The sequence below is a fragment of the Artemia sp. Qi Xiang Cuo genome, chromosome 1 (assembly GCF_049724085.1).
Source record: "Artemia sp. Qi Xiang Cuo chromosome 1, ASM4972408v1, whole genome shotgun sequence".
Lineage (NCBI taxonomy): Eukaryota > Metazoa > Arthropoda > Branchiopoda > Anostraca > Artemiidae > Artemia > Artemia sp. Qi Xiang Cuo.
The window spans coordinates 82,474,570-82,499,838 of record NC_142794.1 but is presented as its reverse complement, the minus strand read 5'-3'; the positions used below and the strand labels follow the sequence as shown (position 1 = coordinate 82,499,838).

Below are 25,269 nucleotides of genomic sequence, written 5' to 3'. Positions count from 1 at the left end.
GGACCAGCCATTGAACAAAGCCTGCAATCAGGCCTCCAGAGAATCCAGAAGTGGACCAGTGAATGGCTGCTTGAGTTTAACATTAATAAATGCAGTGTTCTCCATTTTGGCAATTACAATCCTCACCACCAGTATACCATGCGTGACCAAAAGTTGCAGTCTGATATTCAGCTACAAACCAGTTGTGAAGAATGAGACTTGGGAGTACTTGTTGATGAGTAACTGAAGTTCCGCAGGCATTGGCAACAAGCGGTTTTGAAAGCTAATTCGAGTCTAGGCCTGCTGAAACGCACTATCACCAGTCCCTCCCGTACTGTCTTTCTGAGAATTTACAAGGCTATTTTGACTTTGGAGTGTTTGACCTCCCCCTCCTACAAGCATGACAGCAGAATAACTGAAGGAGTTCAAAGACGTGCCCTCAAATGCATCACAGGTCTGCAAAATATGCTGTATGATAAGAGACTGGAGCACCTAAAACTACCAACACTGCTCTTTAGACATCTCAGATGTGATATGATGCTGACCTACAAATATAATAGTCAACCAAACAACACAATCCTCACGAAACAAACAGGTCAACACAACACTAGAGGACACTCACAGAAGCTAGCAGAGCAAAGAGTGTTGACCAGAATGCGCGAAAACTTTTTTACCAAGCGTATTTCCAATAACTGGAACAACCTCCAAGACAAAACCGTGACTGCACCTACTAGTGCCTCCTTCAAGTCAAGACTTGACAAAGAATGGAACAACAAGCCATGGCAATATAAGTGGGACAGTCCATTCCTTTCAGCCGCCAACTAATGCAACATCACGGAGCCCATTTTACAATTACGTTCTGAATTACCATCATTGACGCGGAGCAGAACAGATCTAGCATGGACCTTCTTTGTGTTTCTCTTAATTCGTGTTGCAATTTATATGCTCTTAATTTTGTCTTGTCACCTAAAGGAGAAACACTGGGGAAATTGAAAGAGTTCAAGTTATAACGGGTGTCTAAAGAGAGGGAAGGGAGGCTGTGTATTATGGAAGAAATAATTTTTCGATATCATTGGCTGTGTGTAAGGGCTCTTTTTGGAGAGGGTAATTAATATTATTTTGGGTTTTCCCACATTATTTTTCTATTATACTATTATTGTGGCTTAGTTGAAAACAAGTCCTTGACTTCATTTCTGTAATTGAAAAAAGTAGATATACATATCGGCTTTTTTTATGTTTTCACAGAGAATTAACTTTAGACATTTTAACATGCATAAGAAGATTCATTGTAATTTTAATTAAAATTTTAATTGTAGGCCTAATATGCCACAATTTTAGTAATGTACAGTTTGTTGATAGAACAAGTTTTTGCTTTCTTCCCAGGGAATGAACAAGTATTTGTTTTAATCAGGTCTGAGATGTTTTCATCAATTTCATTGTTCTCTGCAAGAGTTAGCTATTTTCCATTCATAGGCCTAATACAAGATCCAAAATAAAAAAGACTATTGTTACAAATCATTCAATAAAAGAATTCAGTAGACCTACCTAAAAAATTGTGATTAAAACTGGATAGAGGTTTCAATGATAAATAAAAATAGTAGCTTCCCCTAAATGAGGGTAAAGGTACTGGTTGGCTATAGAAGGTATGCATATTTGTGCAAGTCAAATCAAGGGCTCTATTTCTTTCGGTTTTTGGTATGTTTATTATCTACCTTAGACTAAGAGAATTTAGATTCCTATTAATACCATCATGCAATAGAATAATATCAGTATTTGGGAATTTGCAGAAAACAAAAGCAGCACTACCATGCAATTACTGGTAGAATTCCCGCCTTTGTGAAGCATCCTGATCTGGGGAAAAATAGAACCAGCAAAACACAATCAAATTGAAAGGAAAGGCAAGACTAGGTTGTAAACTTACTCAAATGACTCCATGATAATCTGAAAGATTGGGAGTATGAATTAATTTAGGGGAAAGGATCGTGTACAACTAGTAATATTCCTGCTCCTTTTTTGCCTGGAGGATGGTTATGAGGACAAAGTGTTATTAATTTGTAGTGGCTATTGGTTTACAGTACATCAGGTCTCAGTGCTTGGACTTTTGTTATGGCAATTACATCAATTTTCCACACCTGAGAATGGGCTTCTAGTTCAGTTAATTTGTTTGAAATTCAGACTTTCAGCAATCATAACAAGGGAATTGGGGAAAGTAAAGTGATTACTGAGTAGTTTTTGTGTTAATTGTGGGGCCCAGATGGGATACAGATTTCTGCCTGGCATGCAAAGTCTTTGATAAGAGAATTCGGATATGTCGAGTTATCTGTGGTAAAAGTTGGGCAAGGTTTTGTCTGACCTGATACCTATGATGAGGAGGAATGTATAGTTTTCACTGGTGGTGCTGAGAGTAGATCGGGGGTCGACGAAAATAGTGGCAGTGCCCCCAGTCTCTCAAGTAACTTCCAGAGGGAGAAAGTTTCCTCAAGATTGAGGTAGGGGAAGTTGTAATCATCTTATGTGAAAGTAGGCAATGGGGATTTTAGTATCAATTTCCTTGGGAATACTGAGCATCAAATCTCTTGAATTTAAGGAACAGTGGGTGTGGCAGGAAGGTAAAACAGGTTAATTAAAGAGTTTGCTTGGACGGACAAATTATTGCTTGGATTTTAATTAATATCTATTGCATTACAAACTTTTTAATTATAAACTGTATTGCATTGATGACAGACTGATTTTTTTAGAAGAATAGACTTTTGGGTATTTGAAAAATGTAACCTTTCGGAGCCAAGTCAAACGATTCAGATCTTCTATCCATTTTCAAGGGTTTTGCTATATTCTCCTTGTGCTATTGTAGGTATGCCTTCTATTTTCGATTGTTTCTACTTATATAACTGCTTCTGCAATTACAAAGTATTTGATAAGACCTTTTTTTTAATTGCTGCTGTTTTTTTTTTTCAGTTGAGGGGATTCATATCATGAGGCCATTTTTAAAAACAACAGCTAGAATTATAATATATATATATATATATATATATATATATATATATATATATATATATATATATATATATATATATATATATATATATATATATATATATATATATATATATATATATATATATATATATATATATATATATATATATATATATATATATATATATATATATATATATATATTCAGTCTGGTGCTTATTGTCAGTATGTGAGGGAAATAAAACACGTTGAAACTTTTCTGGAAGTTGTGAATATTATGGATTTAAAATGATTGATTTTTCTTTCAACCAGTTACATTATTTGTGAAAGTAGTAGGGTAAAGTTCCTGAAAAATTTGTCCTTAATAAAATCTAACTTTTTTGAAACATGTTCAAGCAACTAACTAGAATATAATCAACTAAGGAAATAACATCCTTTAGGTTGGCAAGGATGATTAGAATTAGAGTAAAGATATCGGTTGTTTTGTGTAGGCTTTGTTTAAACTGAAAAATCATGTTTATCAGTAGTACAGGTTACCAAGACATATTGAAAAGGAATTTTAGCATCTGTCTCTGCTTCTTCATGTGAAATGGAGAATAATGTTGTTACAGCTAAGATGCTGAAGAAAACTGTGCAGCTTATCTTCACCATAAGTTCTTGGCTGAAATGGCATTAGCCATGGAATGTCCTTATAATATGTGATTCATGAAATACAGGTCTACCCTCCCAAAGGCTAACTAGCTCCTGGTCCTCAGATATTCTTTTCCCAAAATTTCACCTCTGAGCAGACATGGGTAAGTATTATTTTTTTTTAGTATTAATGAAAAAATTAAGAGTTGTTAACCTTTTCTTTTACACTCTTTTCAGGCATCTCTTCAAGAGACTTTTCTGATGGAAATTCAATTGTTAATGTATTTGACAGATCGGCAAAGAATCTACAAAGGCAAAGATCTGCTTTGCTGGATGACAGTCATGTATATGACTATTTGAAAGAAGAGGTACTCTTTCATTAGTTGAGATATAGTATAGCCTTTTGATTAATTTGCATTTCACCATTTTGTGTCAGGTGAGGGACAAAATTATAGATAAGATACAAATGTCTTTGTTTTCTGCTTTATTTACCCTACCTGGCCACAAAGAAAGGGTAATTCTTAACCTCACTGACAAATGCAGTGGATACTCCCTCCTGAGAATGTTTTGAAAATTGGGTCTTAAAACAACGTTACTGGGGCTTTTAGATCCTCCTCGTGAGAAAACTCCTTTGAAGTTCCACCTTTCCTCTGCTAAAATTTTGATTGCTTCCCCTTTTTACTCTAGCTTTTGTTTCCTGTAGCCATACGATAGATAGTACATTTCAGTTAAAAAACAACTCTTTATAAGTTTTCGGCTGTATAACTTTTATTTATGTTAATTTGTCTGAAAAAAATGTAAATTTATCTATTTATTGTTCTGTCCCCTTAATCTGATGGCTGTTTAATCTGATGGCTATAAAAACCCGATTTTTTAGAATTACTTATTCTTTATATGTTTATGGGGTTTCTCTCCCATCCCATATTTGCCTGGTTTTCAACATCTAAGTATATCTTACATAAGCTCTGGGGATTGGTTTAAGAAAATTCCGACTAGAAACTAGATGCCTTTAAGCATAATGTCTTATAGGAACAAAAACTACTTCACTGGGATCGCCGCCATCAGAAATCATTAACTTTCCTTTTTGGTGGGTAGAACTGATCTTTCGCTTTTTTGTTTTTATTTTTACGCTAGTGCTTGCAGACTATTTGAAAATTGTAGAGACTCTGTCTAATGCTTATTCGAGAAACAAGGCTCACATCTAAGGGCTTTTTGTAAATTTGTATTGTTATCGCCAGGGTAAATTGCCAAATGGCACCGACAGCATAACTTTTTGATGCCGTTTCGAAAGTGGAAAAGACATGCACATATTACACCACTGAGGTCACCATTGTTGGCAATATTTAATCGGATGTTTTTAGCCTCCCGTCATGGTTGCAGTTATAGCTACAACCTAGTAAAGAGCAAACCATGGCCTATATTAATTGAATTTTCTAAATGTATACTCAAAGAAATTGTCAAGTGTAAAAATTTTCTTACGACGCTAATGTGAAAATTGTTACTATTATGTGGATTTGATAGAAGAGTAATTCTTAATTATGATAACATATTTTTGAAAATTTCAAAAAGGGCCCTCAGATTCTACACAACTTCAAATTGAAACAAAATGGATATCATTGAAAATACCGTCGTCAAAAACACTTAAGGTCTATTGAAAGAAAATCGTACTTTAGCATAGTACTTTCCCTGCACTAGCATCTAGCTTGTACCAAGTTACTGGAAAACCTTACAAAATTGACTAAGGACTCGTTCAAAAGCTAATACATACATCAACGTGATTTTTAAAAATTTGCCTTGATAATAACTGATTGAAGTGTCAAATAGGTGTACAAATAACATACTTAGGGCCCATGTCCTGAATGGAGAAAGCTAGAACCTTGGCTAGACCCTCTATACATAGGTGCTTATAAGGGAAATTGCTGAAATGGATACGAAGTAAAGGATCTGAAGTAAAGATTTTTGGAAGTAAAGAGTGAAATAGAAACCAAAAATGGATGTTTTATGCACAGATGAATTTCCCCTTTCATATTTTCACCCATTTCCCCTCGCTAGAATTTGAAAAACTCTTTTTGTGGGGGATGGTGTAATTTGATTTCAAAGTAACTAGTTGGTGCATTTTCATTGAAAAAAAATGTAAAATCCCACCTAGATTTGAAAAATGCTTTTTACCACTACTCCCACTAAATTTTCTTGAATTGACGCGAAAAGAGACTGAATTGACGTTCATTCCTAAAAGAGCCTTAGGAATGAACGTCATACTTCAAACAGAAAATCTACTCTGATACGCAGGTAATTTTCATCACTTTGGTACCTACTTCTATTTAAGCTCATTTCGTTTCAAATGGTGCTAGGCGTCTCCCCAACAATTCCCTTTCTCGGAAAATTTCTCCACGCAGAAATTTCCCCTTGAAAATTTTTCCTCCCGGAAATTTTCCTCCCAAATAATCATTTTCCCTCCACAGAAAATTCCTCCATAGGCAAAATATAGCAGCCACAGAGAAACTACAAAATGGGTACCTCAAAATTTCGATCAGATGTCCTAAAGGGTATAAATAGAACCAGATGTCTGCCTTTGTAATGAAATTCAACATGCCTTTTTTAGTAACAAAATTGAAAAAAATCTAATGGAACCAAACAGGTCATCGCATTCTCTGAGAAAAAATGCAAAAACAAAACAAACCAGATACGAAAAAAAGATAATGGGGAAATTAAAAAGCAATAAAACTGAAATTGGAAGAATTAAATAATCTAACTGGATGTCCTCGAAGAAAAAAAGGGCGTGGGAAGAGGATTAACTGCCCTCCAAACTGCTTGGCCACTTTAAAGGGCGCTAAAAATTTTATTATATGTTGCATGAGTCCTCTCTTGATATTCAAGGATTCTTGGCTCGATACGATCATCCCCTGGGGAGACAAAAAAAGGAAGGGTACCTTATCACTAATATTCTTCTCGTGGTCGTGGAAATTTTTAAGGGGTACTGAAACTGCTCATTCGATCGGGAATTGAGATTTCTAGTCCTTTTTTTTAAGTCGAATGTGATTAGAGACCAATCAGCCCCTATCCAAGAACCTTTTTGATATCTGGTCTGTTCTTACCCCTTTGGATATCTGATTGATATTTTGGGTGCTTATTTTCTCTATAGATACTAAATTTTGCGCATGGAGGAATTTTTCCATCGGGGGGGGGGGGTGGCAGGCCCCCTTTGAAACGTATAGAAAATCAATTGTCAAATCGCATTTGGTTTGTAATTCTAAAGTATTGCGTCCGAAAACTAAGCGGATTGTTTCAAAAATTGCCTTATGTTTTTTGTCATATGTAGAATTGACAAAAAAAAATGTTTTTTTCTTTAATATAGCAAAACTAGACGTTTTTTAATCTTTAGCTTAATGCTTAACTAAGCCTTGCGATTTTACGAAAACTCTAATTAAACCCCTCTATGAGAAAGGTGAAAACAGCGAGTGGGATAATTTTAGAGGAATTAGCGTCGTTTCTATAGGTAGCAAATGATGATAATTTTAAGACTTGGAGATGGTGTAGATGAAGTTTTAAGTGAAGAACCACGTGGTTGTAGAAAGGGGAGAGGATGTGGCGACCGAATTTTCACATCTTAGATTGATAATTGAGGGGAATAATTCCCCTTTAGTCCTTAATTTTGTAAATTATTTGCAAGTGTTTGGTTCAGCTGAAATAAGAGCTTTAGCGAAGGTTTTATAATTGTATGGTATGTCTGTACGCTTTTTTCCTTTTCTTTGAAAAATCGTTCGTGGCCAATTTTATTTTTATTAGTTTGGATGAAAAAGCCATGTGCAGAAATTTGTTTATTCTTAGTTATTCTAACAGATTTTCCAAGTGATTTTCTTAGTAATTCAGGTATTAATACTTTTTTCCTTTTTTTTTGCTAGTGGCAGACCTATTTTGGTCTTTTGTACATTATCATCTTACTTTCAGCAATTGGTTTAATGATAGATTTAATTCTTAGAGTGGCTATCGCTTGTCTGACAGAGTTTTCGACATAAAAAGAAAATTCGACAGAGTTGTTGACCTTGGATGCGGGAAAGGATATGCCAGCAGACATTTATTAGATGTAAGTTATTTCTTATATAGTATTTCGAAAGACGAAGGATGAATACCAATGGAAATTTAATAAGCTGGGTTTTCAGTAGTATGGAACAAAGCTTTTATTTTGGAACTTATCATCTGAAGTTTCCAGGTTAAACATAGAAGGTTTTTTTATTGTCTATTCAGTATTTTTTTTTCCTTTTTTTTCAAGTCTATGCCTCTATTTTCTAAAGGATACGTTGTTCCGAATAATTTTCTAAAGTATTGATTTTCAAATTAAAATTTATGCAGCTCTCTGCTATTACCATGGTCGTTCCATATGCACTTCTTGGTAAAAAGCTATCAGAAAGACTACAGGAGAAAAAAAATCACTCCTTTTACTTTGGATCACCAATAAGAAAAGCTGCCCCACCCTGGCTCGAATATTCTGCGAAACCGAATCCTGCTTAAATGCCTGCTTCTGAGTACTAATTTTTTGCCCTAATTTTACAATTGTTAGATCTTTATCTATTTAAGATATTCAGTATCTCATGAGGTACGCACATCCGCCAATACCTATATAGGAAATAAACAAAAGAAAAGATTTTCGACTGAAAGTAAGCAGAAACATTAAAACTGAAAACGAGCAGAAATTATTCCGTATATGAAGGGATTGCCCCCTCCTCAATACCTTGCTCGTTACGTTGAAATTTTAGCACTTTTAAAAAAGCTATTCTAATTAAACGACCCTTGTGTTTCAGAAGTCGCTCTGAAAAATGAGACAAACAGTCACATTTTAGCGTAAAAAACAGGGTATTGAGGAGGGGGGTACTCCCTTTATATACGGAATAATTTTTGTTCGTTTTGAGTTTTAATATTCTTCCTTTCTTCCATTTAAAAAAAAACAAACTTTTTTTTATTCAATTTTTGGTCGTTTTTCAAATAGGCCCTAATACCGGTAAATCTGGCTCATCCTCCATGAAAAATCTCTCCCCTCACGAGAAAATCCTCCGTGGAAAGTTCCTTCCACGTAAAATACCCCCTCCCCCCTTAAAACTCCTTCCGAGTGATTCTATCCTCGCTGAAAATTCTCCTCCCCCCCCCCTTCATCAGTAAAATCTCTTGCCGAAGATTCAGCCTGAATATTCTCCTTAGCATACTTTCATTGGAAAAGATTTTAAGTTTTAATCGTGTTTCCAATCAGTGTGAAAATTCCCCCTTCCATGGAAATTAGTTCGCGGAGATCTAAACACAGTGAACGTTTCCCTCGGAAAATTCACCTGGAACATCTCCAAAATGCAAGATTGAGTAGGCAAAGTTCATGTTATCCTCAAAGCCATAGTTTTGGGACTTTTCAACTATGCTCAACAAAATGGCTATCTCAAAACTTTGATCCGACAATTTTGGAGAAAAGGGGGCGTGGGAGGGTGGCTAGTTGCTCTCCAATCATTTTTGTCACTTAAAAAGGGCACTAGAACTTCTAATTTTCGTTCAAATGAGCCATCTCCCGATGTTCCAGTATCATTGGCTCGATAGGGTCACCTCTGGGAAAAAAGGCAAGAAAAAAAACGCGCATTCGTGATCTTTTTTTGACAAAAAAGTGAAATTCTGTATTTTTTGCAGATAGGAGCTTGAAACCTCTACAGTATGGTTCTCTGATACGTTGAATCTGATGGTGTAATTTTCATTAAGATACTATGACTTTTAGGTGATGTTTTCCCCCTCTTTTGAAAATCAGGTAAATTTTCTCGTAGACTTATGCGTTACACCAAGCTTAATGTATCTTATATATTTGGAATCAGCATAATAACCCCATTCTTTACTTTCAGTTTGTTACCGTGAAATGCTTGAAATTATCGAAATTATCATCGTTTTTCGATCTTTTGAGAAGGGGGGGGTCTTTGCTCTAATCTCAAATAAGGGAATTCTTCTAGGTAGAACTGTCAGGCTGGGAAGTTAGTACCATTTTAGTGCTAGCCTTTTGCGTTTTTCCAAGTCTGCGTATGGGGGAGGTTTATCTTGAGATTTATGTATCATACCGATACGATACCGTTATAATTTGCCGATAAATTCCCCTCTGGAAAAATACCTTACTTAAAGTTCAAGCCCTGGATTTTCTGCCCATATTCACACTCATTTGTTTCTCTCTGGTCAATTGCACACCAAAGAACAGCCTCAATAATTCGTTGTGGATTCCAACTAATGAAAAAAAATATATTTAAAAAAGATTTAAAAAAAAAACAATTACACCAAGTAAAGTTTTAGTCTGGAAAGTAAAACTATATCAACCCGGTTTAGTTACATAAACACAAATATGTGAAATTTTGATTGAAAGAAGTGTAAGATCATTTATTGAAATTAATTATTCGAAGCCCAATTTTCAATAGAGGGAATTTGAATTTTACTCATTCACATATTAATGAGAAAACTTTACTTTATATTCATATTGTATGGTCTCTTTCTAACAAACTCGTGCTAGGAACAATGGATAAAGCGATGCAGCTAGGGTTTTAAGTTTGGAGGAGGGATTTAAAGAGTGTATTGAAAAATCGCCCAGTATGCTGATAAATGCGGACACATAAGCCAAATGTCCAAGGTATTAGCACGTGGCCCCAACACCTTAGAATTGACCCCCCTTCCCCACCTTACGACACACCCTCTCCCCTTACCTGTAGCTCTGACTGAATATCATGGTTTTAATCGATTGAATCTGGAATCTTTCACCCACGCAAGTGAAAAATCATTAAACAGAAATGTATGGTGTATTGTATTCTTCGTAGTTGTTTTGGTTGAAGTTGTCCATTCTTGAACTCACCATACATTTCGAACAATGCTGCACCAGATGTGTATTGACAAGTATTGACAACAAGTGACTTACCTCTGTTGCTCTCTCCACCATGGTCAAACTTAGCTGGGGGCACCGCCCTTGATAAGGACTTGAAAAGCAAAAATTTTCTGAGGAAATCTGGCTCCATCTGGATATATTCTTCATTTTTTTTTTTTTTTTTTTTTTTTTTTTTTTTTTTTTTTTTAAATGAATTGAAGCCTAAACGACAGAAAATGTCTGTTAATGGTGTTGAGGGGAGAAAATGCTGTTTTTTTCCTAGCATGTGTTGGTTTTAAATGTTTGGAATATTGGGTTGAAATAATTATTTCAGTTGTTATTAAATTGATAATTTTACAATAATTAAATAATATCTAAACGTTTTACGTCATTTCAGTCTAACATTAGCCATTTATCTCAAATCTTTGCACACCTCTTGACCAAGTCAAAGTGACCTACAGTATAGAATTAACCAACTATGGGATTAACCTCATTAAATATTTAGCATTTCGTGTTGGTACATTTTTGAGTTTACTGTTTTGCGATAAGCCTTGCAATAAACTTTGCTGTTTTAGTCAACTGTGTCAAATCTTGTGATGATAGATTCTTGCAAAGAGATTCTCAACATGGCTGAAGTTCCTTCCAGTATTAATGTTGAGAAACGCCTGGCCGATGAAGAGCTTATACAATTAGACGATAATAGTGTCGATTTAGTCCTTAGTAGCTTAAGGTAAGATTTTGAACATAATTTTGTCTATTCGTAGCTACTTTAATGTCTTTAAATTATGTTTTTTTAAAGAAAAATCGTCTGAGGAAAGGTTAAGGTCCCTCCTGTTCATTCTCCAGGTTTTCATAGTTTGCAAGTATATGCCATAAATACTGCCAAAGACCGGTCAGTTCGCTTAAATTGAATATTTTTTTCTTACTTTTGATAAAAGAAAGGCTCAAAGAATATAAGCTTCCTATGATGTAAGTCTTGTGACTTTTTTATATTAATTATTATTTTTTGCTTGAGTTTTGGCCCTTGTCTCCACTTATCAGATAATTTTCGTTCATTTTCGTAATCTTAACATTATTTCCCACTCAAAATTCACTTGTTCAACTCTAACCTTAGTTATCAATTGGATATCCTTTTACTCTCATCCTATATCTTCCTTCAGTAATTTTCCTTTTTGGCAGAGATTTACGAGACATCTTTGAAGAATTCCTTAATTGGCTGGGGTCTGTAAATTCTGACTATATAGTAACCCAGCAAGGCAAATCAAACGGCTACAGAGTCATGTTGCCAAACGAGGTTCAGCTTGAAACCGACAACCATTGATTCTTGAACTGTGTCTGGCAATGTATTAAGACATACGCTAGTAATGATCTTGGGTTACGTTCGCAGAGGTAGCTAACAACATAGTAAGAGGCGATCATGTCCCATAATAAAAAATTAAATAGCCCATAACTCCTACAACTAGAATCAGATCAAAAACAAAGTACGCTATTAGAACCGCCTTGTCCGAAACCCTTATAAATATACCGTCTCTTGGATTATGGAATAGAATGATCCGAGAAAGGAGGAAAGAAAGAGTGGCTAGGGAACAAAAAAAGGAGACTGACAAGATAGCAAGGGAGAAAGATATTGTGACCAAGCAGCAAAAAGAGGAGATTGAAATAATACCCAGAGAAAAAAGGAGGAGGCTGACTGGAGAGAAGGGAACGAATAGATGAACAAATGCAAAGACGAGTGAACATAATTTTACAAGCGCCGCAACAACCGTCTACAACAGAGCTAATATGTACTTTGGGCCTTAAGCTAATGAAGGAAAACAAATATATGCATTTATATATCTTAGATCCTGAGATAAAACACGGAAATAAACGGTTGGCCAGAAGAACACTTGGTAACCTTAATGCGACCCCGCCTAAATTACAAGGCAAAAATTGCTTTTGCGGCTTGGCGAAATGGTTGCGCAAGGGACTTTCCGGAATTAAAATAAGCGATTTTCCGCCGATCTAAATTATCTCCGGAACACCTCCGACAAAATTTAGAAGTAAAGCAAAAATAAAATCAGAATCCGTCTTAGAAATAGTTCCAGTATGAATTAAAAGGTCTAGGTCTAGGCTAGTATCATATGGCTAGAAACAGAGGAAAATGCACATAACAGACGGCGTCGAAGAGCTAAAACAAAACAAAATAAGAAAACTGTTAACAAAATAGGAGTGGAACAACTGTTAAAATATACATCTGGTGGATTATAGATATAGCCAAAAAAAAAAAAACATCCAGAAATAAGCGAAGACCTGGGAAGTTTAGCCGACCAGTCTGTCGAAATCAGAAAAAGATACTTCAAATTTAGCGAGGACAAACTGAGAGGTAATAGCAACGGTGAACACTATTAGACGACAAAAAAGTATGTTTTAGGCAGAATCTTTTATTTCGTCAAAATCCGGGGGGGGGCAAAGTTGGATCGAAATTCCCAAATCAATACCATAAAGGTACTTGTTAGTACTTCAAAAGTACTATAAAGGTATTATAAATATGTATATATATATATATATATATTATAAATATATTATAAAGAGTAATATAAATATGTACTAAAAAAGTGATCTGTTTCTGTTGATGCTTGAATTATGCAGGTTTATCTAGTTTTGACGATATTTTTGAAGAAACTAAATTTCAGCTGGAGGGAGGACCGTTGTTAGGAAGGGGCATTTGCCTCCCTGCCCCGTAGCAAATCACGCCCCTGATTTTAGGACAAGTCTGTGGAGTAACATGTTACAACCATATAGATCTGTAGAGTGAAAAAAAGTGTCACTTAATTCTAGCTTTCTGAAATCGTCAGTTAAACACTGCAAACGTAGAGGAGGAGCTCCACCTCTCTTTCTAAAATTGAAGTGTTGACACGTGCTTGTCCAAGTTTCTTCAAGCAGTTGTCATCATGAGGATCTTACTGCGTCATACAACTTTTCATTTCACTTTCCATTCCTAAAATATGTCTCGGATTTCTATAAAGGATGAAAAACAAATTCCAAACTATTGCTTTTTAATTGCCATATTCAGTTGCGTTATTAGTCACCCAAATTAGGCCTACCCTTATTAAATTTCATGGAGATGGGCCGTTTCTTATATTTAGCAAAGATTGTTTAGATCTACCTTTTCTTTAAGTTACTGTCCAAGAGGACTCTACCTGGCTATCTAATTTAAATTTCATGTAAGAATTTCTTGACTATCTATTATTCCTCATTGATTACTTGACCTGTTTGACTTAGATCCCATCCGTCGTTGGATGTTGTCTTGTGGCCTCTTTCCTTGTAATGACGTGAATGTACCTTTGTATTTCTTACGGTCTTCTGCTAGAAGAAGAAGGTTCTAGAGGCGTCAAGGTGATAAATTATCCTTCCACATCTTTGGGGATGACCACGGGGGCGAGAACCGTGAATTTGACCTTCAAAAATAGTTTTCTGGAAACGGGACTGTCGTGTTCCTCGTGTGAGACCGAGCCAGAAAAGTTCCTGAAGCTGGATCGTGATGGGGATTCTAGGTTAGATTTTAAGGCGTTCGAGAAATTTGACATTTAAGATTTTATCAACGTAGGTGATTTCTGCGCTTCGGCCGAGATATTTTGTTTCGAATGCTGTGAGCTGACACTGATCATCCTCCTTCACCGTCCTTATTCTTTAAATGAACTACAACTAGAAAATGAGCCTCTGCATCTCATTCTATTTTATAATGGGTAATTCTCGCTTGTTTGTTTTCTTGAAAAATTAAAACGATGCTATAGTATTCCTTATTTCTCCAGAATAGGTTTGGTCAAATGGCTACAAACGACAATTCTGACCGCATGAACTTTGACAACCCTTATTTATATCTACGAAAAAAGCAAAATTGTAGCGCATTATAATAAAGTAGAAAACCCGTAAAAAAATATTGAATCCTGCCATTTTCAGCATGTATTTCAATCCGTAATTTTATAATGAAATCTTGCCAAAATAATACACATCTTGTCATAGTTTGAAACCCTGGACGTCCTTAGTTGGAGACAGGGTGCCAGTTTTTCTCTCACTTGCAATATATAAGTCACTGTTTTCAGTATTACCATTAAAACGTACTGTTTAAATACATAACTGGTGAATTTAAGGATTACAAATTTTTAAATCCCCCCCCCCCCTAACCAGTAAATTTCTACAGTAGCTAGAAATTTTTCATATCGTCGTATTCTGTATCAGAAGGCTACCTTGGTGCCTTTGGCTGTTTTGCAACGATGAGTATGATAGATAGATGATAGATATTTATTTCGAAAAATTACTATCACAAGCCCTGAAGGGCCGAATTCGAATTTCGAAGTCTATAAAAAAAAACAAATAAACAATAAAATCATAACAAAGGCACAACAATTAAAAAATTGGGAAACAATGCAAAAAAAAAATAATAAAAATATCGAAATGCTATATGATTCCTTTGTCACTTATATTAAAAACTGCAAAAAGGCAACTAGTTAAAAGATAAGAACTGATAAAACTGAAAAAATAAATAATATATACATTAACAAATGTTTAAAAAGCAACATAAAAGGGGGATAGGGAAAAAAAAGAGTAAAAAGAAAAACGAGCTGTTTCTTTTATCATATAGTATTGATAAAAATATTGAAAACTTATCACATTTTACATTGGTTTTAGTTTTTATTCATAAAACTCACAATGGTGTTAAATATGCATGGTGGAAAAAGGTTGGTTAGTTTGTCAGACATTGTGATATAGCGTGTGCAAAATCTTTTAGCCTCAATAACCGTCAAGTAGGATTTTAGCCATTTAAGATAGTCTGAGATCTTGCATTTGATAAAGTTATTATACAAATTCTTCCTTTTTAGTCTTCATTGGATCAACGATTTACCTGGAACATTTGACAATATAATGAAAGGTCTGAAAAACGACGGTGTATTCATCGGATCAGTGTTTGGTGGCGATACTCTGTTTGAACTTCGATGTTCAGTGCAGTTGGCTGAAATCGAAAGAGAAGGTGTAAGTTATTGGTCTCTTTAAAAAAAGGTCCTCTCTCAAAAACAGTTTGTTTAGTAAAAAACAAATATGGCTGAGAAGGCGTTTTTGTGGTTGAAACAATTTTTTTGTAATGTAAAACAAAGAGTGTATTTGAGACTCAAAATGACCAGAAATTAGCTAATGTAAGATTTTAAGTGTAAAACTTGCCAAAATCACAATGAACGAAGTAATGAAATCTATGAACAGCCAAAAATTACCATGACTAATGAAGCTAAACCTAGAAGGAATATACATTGATAAAAATAAAAAGGTTGGTTTTTCTCTCAGTCACCCAGAAAAGCTTTCAATATAATCAATTTGTTTAAGTTTTTTCCTAAAGCACAAATGAAATTATAGCCTTGAATGGATTTTGTAGAGGGTAATGACATATATATTTGTGGCGAAAATTCCCGACATAATGCAAAAAACCCTTTCGAATCAAAAAGCGATTAGTCAGAAGGGTAAAAAGTCACATGTACGTGGGTAAAAAGTGGACTGTGGTTGTGGACTGTCAAGGGAATCAGATGACGGGCTGAATTGCTTTTAACCATAGTAAATCTAAGGAGCATTATTAAATGTATTGTTCAAAAGCGATCCCTTATTATAAAGCTGACTCTTTGGATGTTTGGAAATTCTTCTGTGTGAATGAACTCTGCGGTGTCCCAGGATCATAGTAGGGAATGACCTGGAAGATAAAATCTAAAGACCTAATTTAAGAAAATAAGATCTTAAGGTATTAAAATGTAAAGGCCTAAATTAACGATGGAATAAAAGAATCTGGTAAAAATGACCAGCATGGTGGTAAGATTCATTGCTATAAAAATTCATCACAATAAGATCTGGAATAGAATGAGTTCGCACAGCTATATTTCTAGCTTTTTTCAAACCAGTGATCTTGCAAAGAAATTGTCAGTGATTCGTCGGTTTTATTATCGATTATATGTTTTAAGGCATTTCAATGTAGATTTATTCTAATTGATAAGATTAAAAATGTTGAATAGGATGTCAAGTATTTTCTTACATTTTTAGTATCACAGTTCATTTATAAGGAGCTTCCCGTCGATCTACTGACGAAGAAGCCAATGAAGTGCGATTCTGCTGAAACCTTAAGAAAATTTTAATCGTTAAGTAAATTGGTTCGGCTTTTGAGAGACTCATGTTCATTTATGTTAAAATATTTATACTAGATTCCGTAAAAAAAAATAATTGTTTAAATTGAAATATTTTAGGGTTTTGGCCCACATATATCACCTTTCACAGCAGTAAGAGATATCGGAGGACTACTTAATCGTTCTGGATTCACTATGTTGACCATAGTAAGCATTTTTGTTTTTTTACTACGATCATTTTTTGTTAGCTGAATGCAAAATGTTTTTACATTTTGTAATTTATTGTGTTTTTACATTTGTTGTATTTTATTTTATTTTTATACCAGTTTTTCATTCTCTATAAAACTTGCTCAAAGGGACCCCCTCCCCCCAAAGAATAGCATAAATTACATATTTTTTTAAGCAATATAATAAGGTAGACATCATCCAAAACCTTTTAGCAATGATTTTGGCCATCGTAAATTGTATAGTCATCAAAATATGGGTATTTATTTCATTTATAAAAATTTATATATTTGTCCAATTGGATAGAGCTCTAGAAGGAACGATATTTTCTATAGTTTCAAAAGGATATTTTCTATAGTACCGTTTCAAAAAATATAAACATAGCCAGTCAACTACAGTTGATATACACATTTAAGACATTTGGAACACATTTTATTTACAATTTCAAATATAGTGATAAGAATTGCTTATCAGTGACTTCTAGCTAATCGAAATAATCATAAATATTGAAGATTGGAGGTTAGAGTTGTTCTTCTGAATCCACATGTTCCATCTGAATTCAGGGTAAAGAAAACATTTTTAAATTGAAGGATGTAAGACATTTTGGAACTTAATTAAGAAAGAATTAAAGTAGTAATCCAGTTAATGCCAGGTAATTCTTGCAAATTTAATCGCCAGTAAAAAAAAAAAATTGCTAGTTTTAGTAGTGATCCTTCATTTGATTAGATATGAGATTGAATAATGATTGAATAACTATTACGTTTTGATTAAATGTAACTATTTATTCCATTAAATTGTATCTGTTTAAATAAATCGAACTAACTGACCAGAATTTGTACTTAAGTTAAGTTGAGCTGAATTTTATTAGATGTCTGTACTACAACCTTCTTTTTGTACACCCAGACATGTTTTTCATTTAAATTGCATATACTATTTTCCTTAGAGGATTTGTTATTTTACTGGAGTTTTAAGTAGTTTATTTATTAGAAAAACAATGAAATTCCTTACCTATTTTGTTATTTTTATTAATATATTTTTTACTTATTTTTATTTTTATTAATTTACGAAGTTTGTCCGAGCCGAGAAAATGTATAACATAAAAATCAGGACATTTCGAGTAAAAAAAAAAATAATATAAGGTTAAAAAAAAAATAACGTATTCTTTTTATCAGCTCAAAAATTGTAAGAACAACCTTGCAAAAGGTCACTTCTTCGAAGAGTTAGATATAATGTAAAATACGTAAAAGTCTTGCGATCAAAAATTCGTATAATCTTCACAATTGAATCATCTATAAAAAATAATGTTAAAATCTTCTTATTAAGATAATTAAGTAACTCTTTATAAAATGTTTGACACGCACAGTAAAAATTTACTGTATCGCTTAGTATTTTTGCTTGAATAACACATAAAATTAGTTTGAAAAGCACCAGTCCGAATCTATCATAAAAATCAATTAATTAAAAAACAACGTTTTTTGTCAGAAAATTAAAAGTAATTAAAGCGTAAAAGAACAAAATTATCAATAATTGGAGGAAGAATGGCTTTTGATCCCTTCGGCCTTCATGTGGTGATATTATTTACTTTAAGTTCAATGTAACTCGTAACTATTATTTATGTTTTTTTTTCGATTTTGATAAATAAAATGCTTAAAATATGTGAATTGTTAAAAAATATTGAAAATCTCTGAGGTAATCATAGAAATGTCGAGACTTAGGGCCTCGAGACTGCTAAGGCCAGGGCCTTAATAGATTTGGAACTCAGTTTCACAGTCGAACAAAAGTTTTTTTTTGTCATTAATTCTCTTTTAGAAATGTCTGTATAAAAAGAGGACAATGGAATACAAGGAATACAATTGTTTTGAACTTCCAATTCTTTTGTAAGCTACAAAAACAAAAACCCTCAACCGCAAGAGCTAGTGAGTTACTGTTCCAAAACATGTGAGAACTACAAGCATTGGTGAGGCCAACTGCTACTAGTACAATTGCTTAAATGCAAGGCAAAAGCCTGGAATGTTAGGGGTAGTTCTGGCAGCGGTACAAGTAAATGTTTAATAATGCTATGAATAACACCTACATTGTCCCTTAATATATGGTGAAATTCTAAGGTTTTCTTGGAAATAAAATTTGGTTTGATAATTTCCAAAAACTTCCAAAACCCATAATTGCTTTCCCCTACCGCAACATATTATCAAAATTCAAGTTTTTTTCTTTCCTAAAAATACATGAATCACTGTTATGTTACAGGATGTAAAATTCTGATGGAAAACCTGATCGGTTTGAGTCTCATTTTTTTTTACTCTAATTTTTAGACATGGATTAAAATTAAATGCAAAATAATAATTAAATGCACAATAGGTTAAATGGATTATTTGTCTCTAAATCCTTCTTTCTCTCATTGATCCCTTTGCCAGGAATCTTTACGTCGAATTTTACCGGTTTTTTTTTTTCATTTTGCAAATAAAATTAGATACTCTTTTTATTTGAGAATCTTTTTCTTTTTTTTTCTTTTTTTTAAACAACTTATTCGTAAGAAAATTTGTACTGAATTTATTCCTTTGGCCACACCCACTACTGCTATTCTCGGTGTCTGACCGGGAATAGTCAAAGGGAAATACACCACTGCTCGAAATACACCACTTAAAGATACCAAAACTTTTTGGCCTATTTTAAGATCCCTTCCCCTCACTCCCAGCTAATTGTATAATCTAACTATTTGTACTAAATGCTGTTCGTGTATATTCCAACTTAAAAGTGAAAATAGTACGAGAAGGAAATGGGTGATGTGATTTTAGGCAAAGACAATACCGTGCAAGCTATCTATCTTGAAATTACTTCCTTATTCAATTCGCTATAAGCTACAAAAAAAAAAAAAACCGAGAGCAGAACTCGTAAAGTTAGGTATATAAATGGTAGAACATATTCATATATAAATCAACACATCTCGAGATAAGCATAATAATAACGAGAATTAACATGGTTAACAAAAAAAAGCAAACATAAAAATCAGAAACGCTGGGCAAGAAGGGTGTTTGTAGGCTGCCCCAACATGGGCACGCTAAAATAAACCCACCAAAATATACTATACATTTTAATACTTCATCATTGGTCAACAAATTTTATCATTTAAATGTTATGTGTTTAAAATTAATGGTATCTGGTACCTAACTGAAAATCTAGTCCTTTCAGAAGTAACAAAAGAACCTCAAAATGTTCCAGAACACCTAAGAGTTGAAGGAAGAGGATTAATCAACAGGGATATTTCATAAAAATAATTACTAGGATTTTGAATTTGAAAGTGATGTTCCAAATATTAACTTGTCTTATAAGTTTCAAATCTATCAAACTTAAGAAAAAAAAAAATAATGTTTCAGTTTCTGATGCATTATCAAATTTTGATGATGCAGAAAGAAAATTCTATAGAAAATTTGTAGGATCATAATTATAGAAAATATAAAATTTATAGAAAAATTTTGAGTAATCTCACTGCTCTGAAGTATGTGTGGTTTTGCATGTGTCCAAAAGCTGTTAACATAAATAATTTCGCAGCAATTCATATTAGCAACAAGTAGAGAGAGGTAAATACCCTTACCCTTACGTAAATACCGTTTTACCCTTAAATGATCAAGATAATTTTTAAATGACAAAAGGGAATTGAGAGATACTACTAAATAACAGTACGGTTTAATCCTACGGATTTGATGGTCACTGGCCTGAAACTCATGACAAGAAATTTTTCGAGCACCAATCTTTCGAACGACCGAAAACCATATGTTTTTTTTAAGCTTGGTACTAAATTATTCGAAACAAACAATTGTTTAAGTGAAGTAACAATTAAAATCAAATTTTCAATCAATGTTGATGAATATCTCGCTTTAACAGATACCGCTGTGTTATCTGCAAACAGAATTACAAGATTAATATTTTCCTGTAAACTTCGCAAGAGATCAGTAATGTGTATCAAAATAAAATTGACTTAATACTGAACCGTGTGGGACACCAACATCTTTAAGAATAGGATTTCCATTAACGTTTACCGCAATTTTACGTCCAAACAGATATGATTTCATTATTTCTGGTCCTTTGTCTTTTAGGCCTGGATATTCCATTTTATCAAAAATAATTTCATGGTTTAGTTTCAGATGCTTTTTAACATCATAGAAAACAGAAGACATATAGAAATTACTATATAAATAATCGGCAGTTTCTAATAAAAAAAAAAAGCTGCATTTGCTTGTTCACTAATGCCTGCTCTAATTCCGAACTGATATTTGGTAAAAAAAAAAAAAAATTCTAAATAATTAAAAATCCTTCGTTTAAAATTGTTTTTCAATACTTTAAATAATGGTGAAAAAATTGGAATATGACGATGATTATTTTTATCAGATTTGTTTTATTATTTAACGGATTTACACGGGTCCATCTGCTAGGAAATGTACCTGAACAAATACATAAATTGAAGATATTTTATAAGTGGTTCAAAAATCACACCGGCAATATTCTTTAGCAAATTTGTTGAAAGGTCAACATATCCTAGCGGATTACCATTTTTTGTATTTTTGATAATTTTTGAAATTTTACAAAGCTAATTGGGGTTAGAAATATGCTCGTACCTTTAGTGGAAGCAAATTACTGTTTGTGTAACCTATGAGGAGAAAAGTCTACTTCTGCCGAAGCAATAGGTGATCCATTACTAGTAAAATAATCACTAAACGTCTAGTCAACCTAGCAAATGATACCTAGGACGTGAGGACTTTTCATTTCTTTCAATTTTATTTTATATCGAACTCCCAGTTTTCCTGGGAGAATTTGAATTTCGAAATGATGTTTCATGAAAGAAAAAAAACACTTTCTCTAAGGAGCCTTACCAGCAGATTCTTATATTATTTAAAAGTATTATATTTATTTCTGTGGTATTCTGTTTTTCTACATTCTGATTTTCTATAAGCAATTTTCTTTCAAACAATACGTGGTAACGAACTTTAAGTAAGAAGCGACTCGGCCCAAGAGTAACCGAAACTCTCAAAAAAGAATTTTGATTATAATTAACAGATAAAAAGAATTCGCTTTTTATGCTGATTCCAAATATGTAAAATTCAATAATTTTTGTATACCCCGCCAAAGCTACAAGCTTGAGGAAATCTTCCTGATTTTTGAAAAAGAATGGAAACAACTCCAAAAGTTCAAGCAATCTTAATGAAAATCACACCATTCAGCATATCAGAGAACCCTACTGTAGATGGACACTAATGAGGTGGACTCTCGGAGACAGCTTCTATTGTATTAGAGGCTTAAAGTTCTTTCTACAAAAATGTGGATTTTGTTTCCAGAAAATAACACAGATGTGTTTTGTTTGTATATTTTTTTCACAGGGGAAATCATATCAAACCAATGGTCCTAGAATATGGGGAGAGGGCTCATTCGAACGGTAGTTAACAGTTCTAGTGCGCGTTTTAATTGATCGAAAAGATTGGACCACCCATACTCCTTATTTCCCCAAAAACATTCAGTCAAAATCTTAAGATAACAATTTGGTTCAGCATAGTTGAAAAGTTCAATGACTATGTCTCTGAGGATAACATGACCTCCCACATTCCCCAAAAAAAGGATTGTAAGTTGTGCAATTAGCCTTTTTTCATATAGCTTATGTTATTGGGAAAAATACGCAGAATTTTTCCTTGGAGGCATTTTCCAGAGTAGAAATTTCCATTCAGAGGAAATTTTTTTGAGGGAAGTTTACCGGGGGTTTTGGGGGGGAATAGCTTGGTGTGATTTGGAAAAACGGTCAGAAATTAAATTAAAAAATTCAACTGAAAGCAAGGAGCAACATTAAAACTTAAAACGAGCAGAAATTAGTTGGTGTATTAGGGGGGCTACCCCCTCCTTAATCCCTCGCCTTTAGGCCAAGTTGGTGTTTTTGTCACAATTCCTTAAGAATGACCTCTGAAACACAGGGGCCATTCAGTTTGAATGAAAGTTATTTTTAAAGAACTTCAGGACTTTACGTAAAGAGCAATAGGTTGAGGAGGGTTAGTCCCCCTTATGTATGGAATAATTTGTATTCGTTTTAATTTTTAAGATTGCTACTTACTTTCAGTCGAAATAAAGCTTATTTTTTTATTTAGTAATTAATTGGTGTCATAAATACACAATTGTCAAATGAATCACTACGAATGACAGATGTGCTAAACGAGCAGTAATGTGAAAAACATTATTCATTGTTCTGGTGATTCATTTATTAATTCATTCATTTCATCTTTCTGGTGATTATTCGTTCATTCTGGTGAGTGCATTAACAATATAAAAATGGTTCTTTTGTTCGAGCATGTCTCCTTCTAGGGCGCCACTTTTCTATACCTTACTAGTTAATTAATGATTAGGTATTGACTAATTAGTTATAAAAAAAATTAATTTAGTTAATTAAGTTAAACTAATTTATCAAACAGTTCTAAAAATGGGGTGAGAATTCCTTCCACATTTCCTATACAGTCTTGACATCGCCCCATCAGACCTATTTTTTCCAGGCCCATTAAGGAGGCTCTACGTTGGAAACATTATTAATTAGTTAAAATGACGTATCAGTTATCCTGGATGGCACAAAACATACAGGGTTTAATCCCTGTAATAGTGAGCATTCTAAAAACTGTAGAGTGTTTATGTATTTTCTAAACTGGCCTCCAGACACGAGTTTCATTAAATCAATGGTAAAATCACCCATAACTAGATAAGGAGTATTAAGACTGGCTAATTTACCTGTAAAGTTTCAAAATTAATCTTGAATTCTATCTGGCTAGATGACAGGGTACGAAAAATAACTTATGAGAAATTTCTGATTGTTTGGAAAAGAGCATTGAACAACACAAGTTTCAAATAACATTTCAATATTCATTCTCAAAAATCTAGCTTTGTGCGAACTTGTATGTAATTTTTAATTAGTAAACCAAGACCACATTGTTTTTGTCTGCTCCGACCATCATGAAAAAATTGGTAATCTTTGACATGAATGTTTTCAATTAAAAACTCACCTAAAAAATTTTCACATAGACCTAAAATACCCGTATCTGAAACCGATAAAATATTACCGCTGATTCATTCACCATTTCATTCATTAATTTCGCTAATTCATTTCGCTAATTCATTTTATTCAATTCATTCACACATAGATCTAAAATAACCGAAAAAATATTACAGTCACATCCTCTGCAGTCCTTCAGCCCCGTCAATTCCAAAGCGGTATCCTCCTTGTATTTACATTTTTCATTGCTGGTTCATTCAAAAATAAATATTGATTTTTTTTGGAAACCAATATACTGCAAGTATTTTCATTAGCGCTCGCTACAATGTTTTGAAAAATCGCGTGAAATAAAAGAGAATCATGCTCAAATTTCACTATTGTGTCTGTCCACTACCAAATGTTATTCCCATGTCAAGAGAAACCACTACAAGCCCCGAAAACCCAGCTAACAAAAATAAAAAGTAGCACGTTTCCCTAAAAGTAACATAGATCAAGGCCGTATCCAGGGGGTAGGGGGTTTGAACCCCCTGCGAAATGTTTATCTTACTCGTAAAAACGTAACAAAAATGGATCTAAAAAAAATTTTTATGCGTTTTCTTAGGTATTTTTGTGTAACCCCCCCCCCCCCCTGAAAAAAAATCCTTGCGTAAAACACCAAGGATAATGATCCTTGCGTAATCATTATCCTTACAAACCGCATTCCATAGGATGACATTATTTTCTAACTTAGCGCCTTCTGTCTTCTATGCAAAGTTTTTGTTTGAATTTTGCAGAAAAGAATGTAAAACTTAAGCCTGTTTCTGCTATTCGACTAGACCAGGGTCTCCAATCTTTCCAGCCTTAGGGCCATACTGATTACTCCAGTAAGTTCCAAGGGCCGAAACCATATTATTATTGTTGCCGGTGGTAAAAAGTGAAATAGTCCACTGATGAAAAAAAGTCTGAAAAAGTATGCCACGTTTGAAAAAGGCTGCAAATCGGACTAAAGTCTGCAAAACAGCAACACTGCATATTATTTATTTTCCTGTCATTATCTGTCATTTCTCGATTAGTTGTAGAGTAAGAGCCGTGAGGAGTAACATGACCTAACATCTGGTGGACAAAAGCGGAAATTCACTTCTAGATGGCAGTAATTGGTATATGTAAGAAGGCTAGTGGTGCAACACGTCAGTTCCTATGACACTGTTGTGAAACAAAATAGTGCGTACCTCCTTAAAACGTGTTTGTGCGTGTTTAAGTTTAAGACGTCTTTGTAACAGTATTTTGATTTGAATTGTTGCTTTTGTATGTGATTTAGTAGTATGGAAAAGAAGCAAAAAATTGATAGTGAATGCAGAAAATTCTAAGAACAGTGGAACATTCAGTATTTCGTAATTGAGTCCAGTAACAAGGTGCTATGTTTGATTTGCAATGAAAGAATAGCCGTTCTCAAGAAATATAACATTAAA

The 25,269-nt window shown here is 33.8% G+C and overlaps 1 protein-coding gene across 1 annotated transcript in view; it reads left to right on the top strand.

Annotated features, from left to right (window-relative positions):
• The window catches only part of LOC148956810 (arginine-hydroxylase NDUFAF5, mitochondrial), a 43,363-nt gene that overhangs the window by 8,633 nt on the left and 9,461 nt on the right, over positions 1-25,269 (top strand). Inside the window, exons 2-6 of the mRNA XM_089096499.1 lie at positions 3,823-3,953; positions 7,565-7,669; positions 11,023-11,177; positions 15,307-15,457; positions 16,705-16,791. Coding sequence (XP_088952625.1) covers positions 3,823-3,953; positions 7,565-7,669; positions 11,023-11,177; positions 15,307-15,457; positions 16,705-16,791 — 629 coding nt within the window. The remainder of the gene's footprint in view (positions 1-3,822; positions 3,954-7,564; positions 7,670-11,022; positions 11,178-15,306; positions 15,458-16,704; positions 16,792-25,269) is intronic.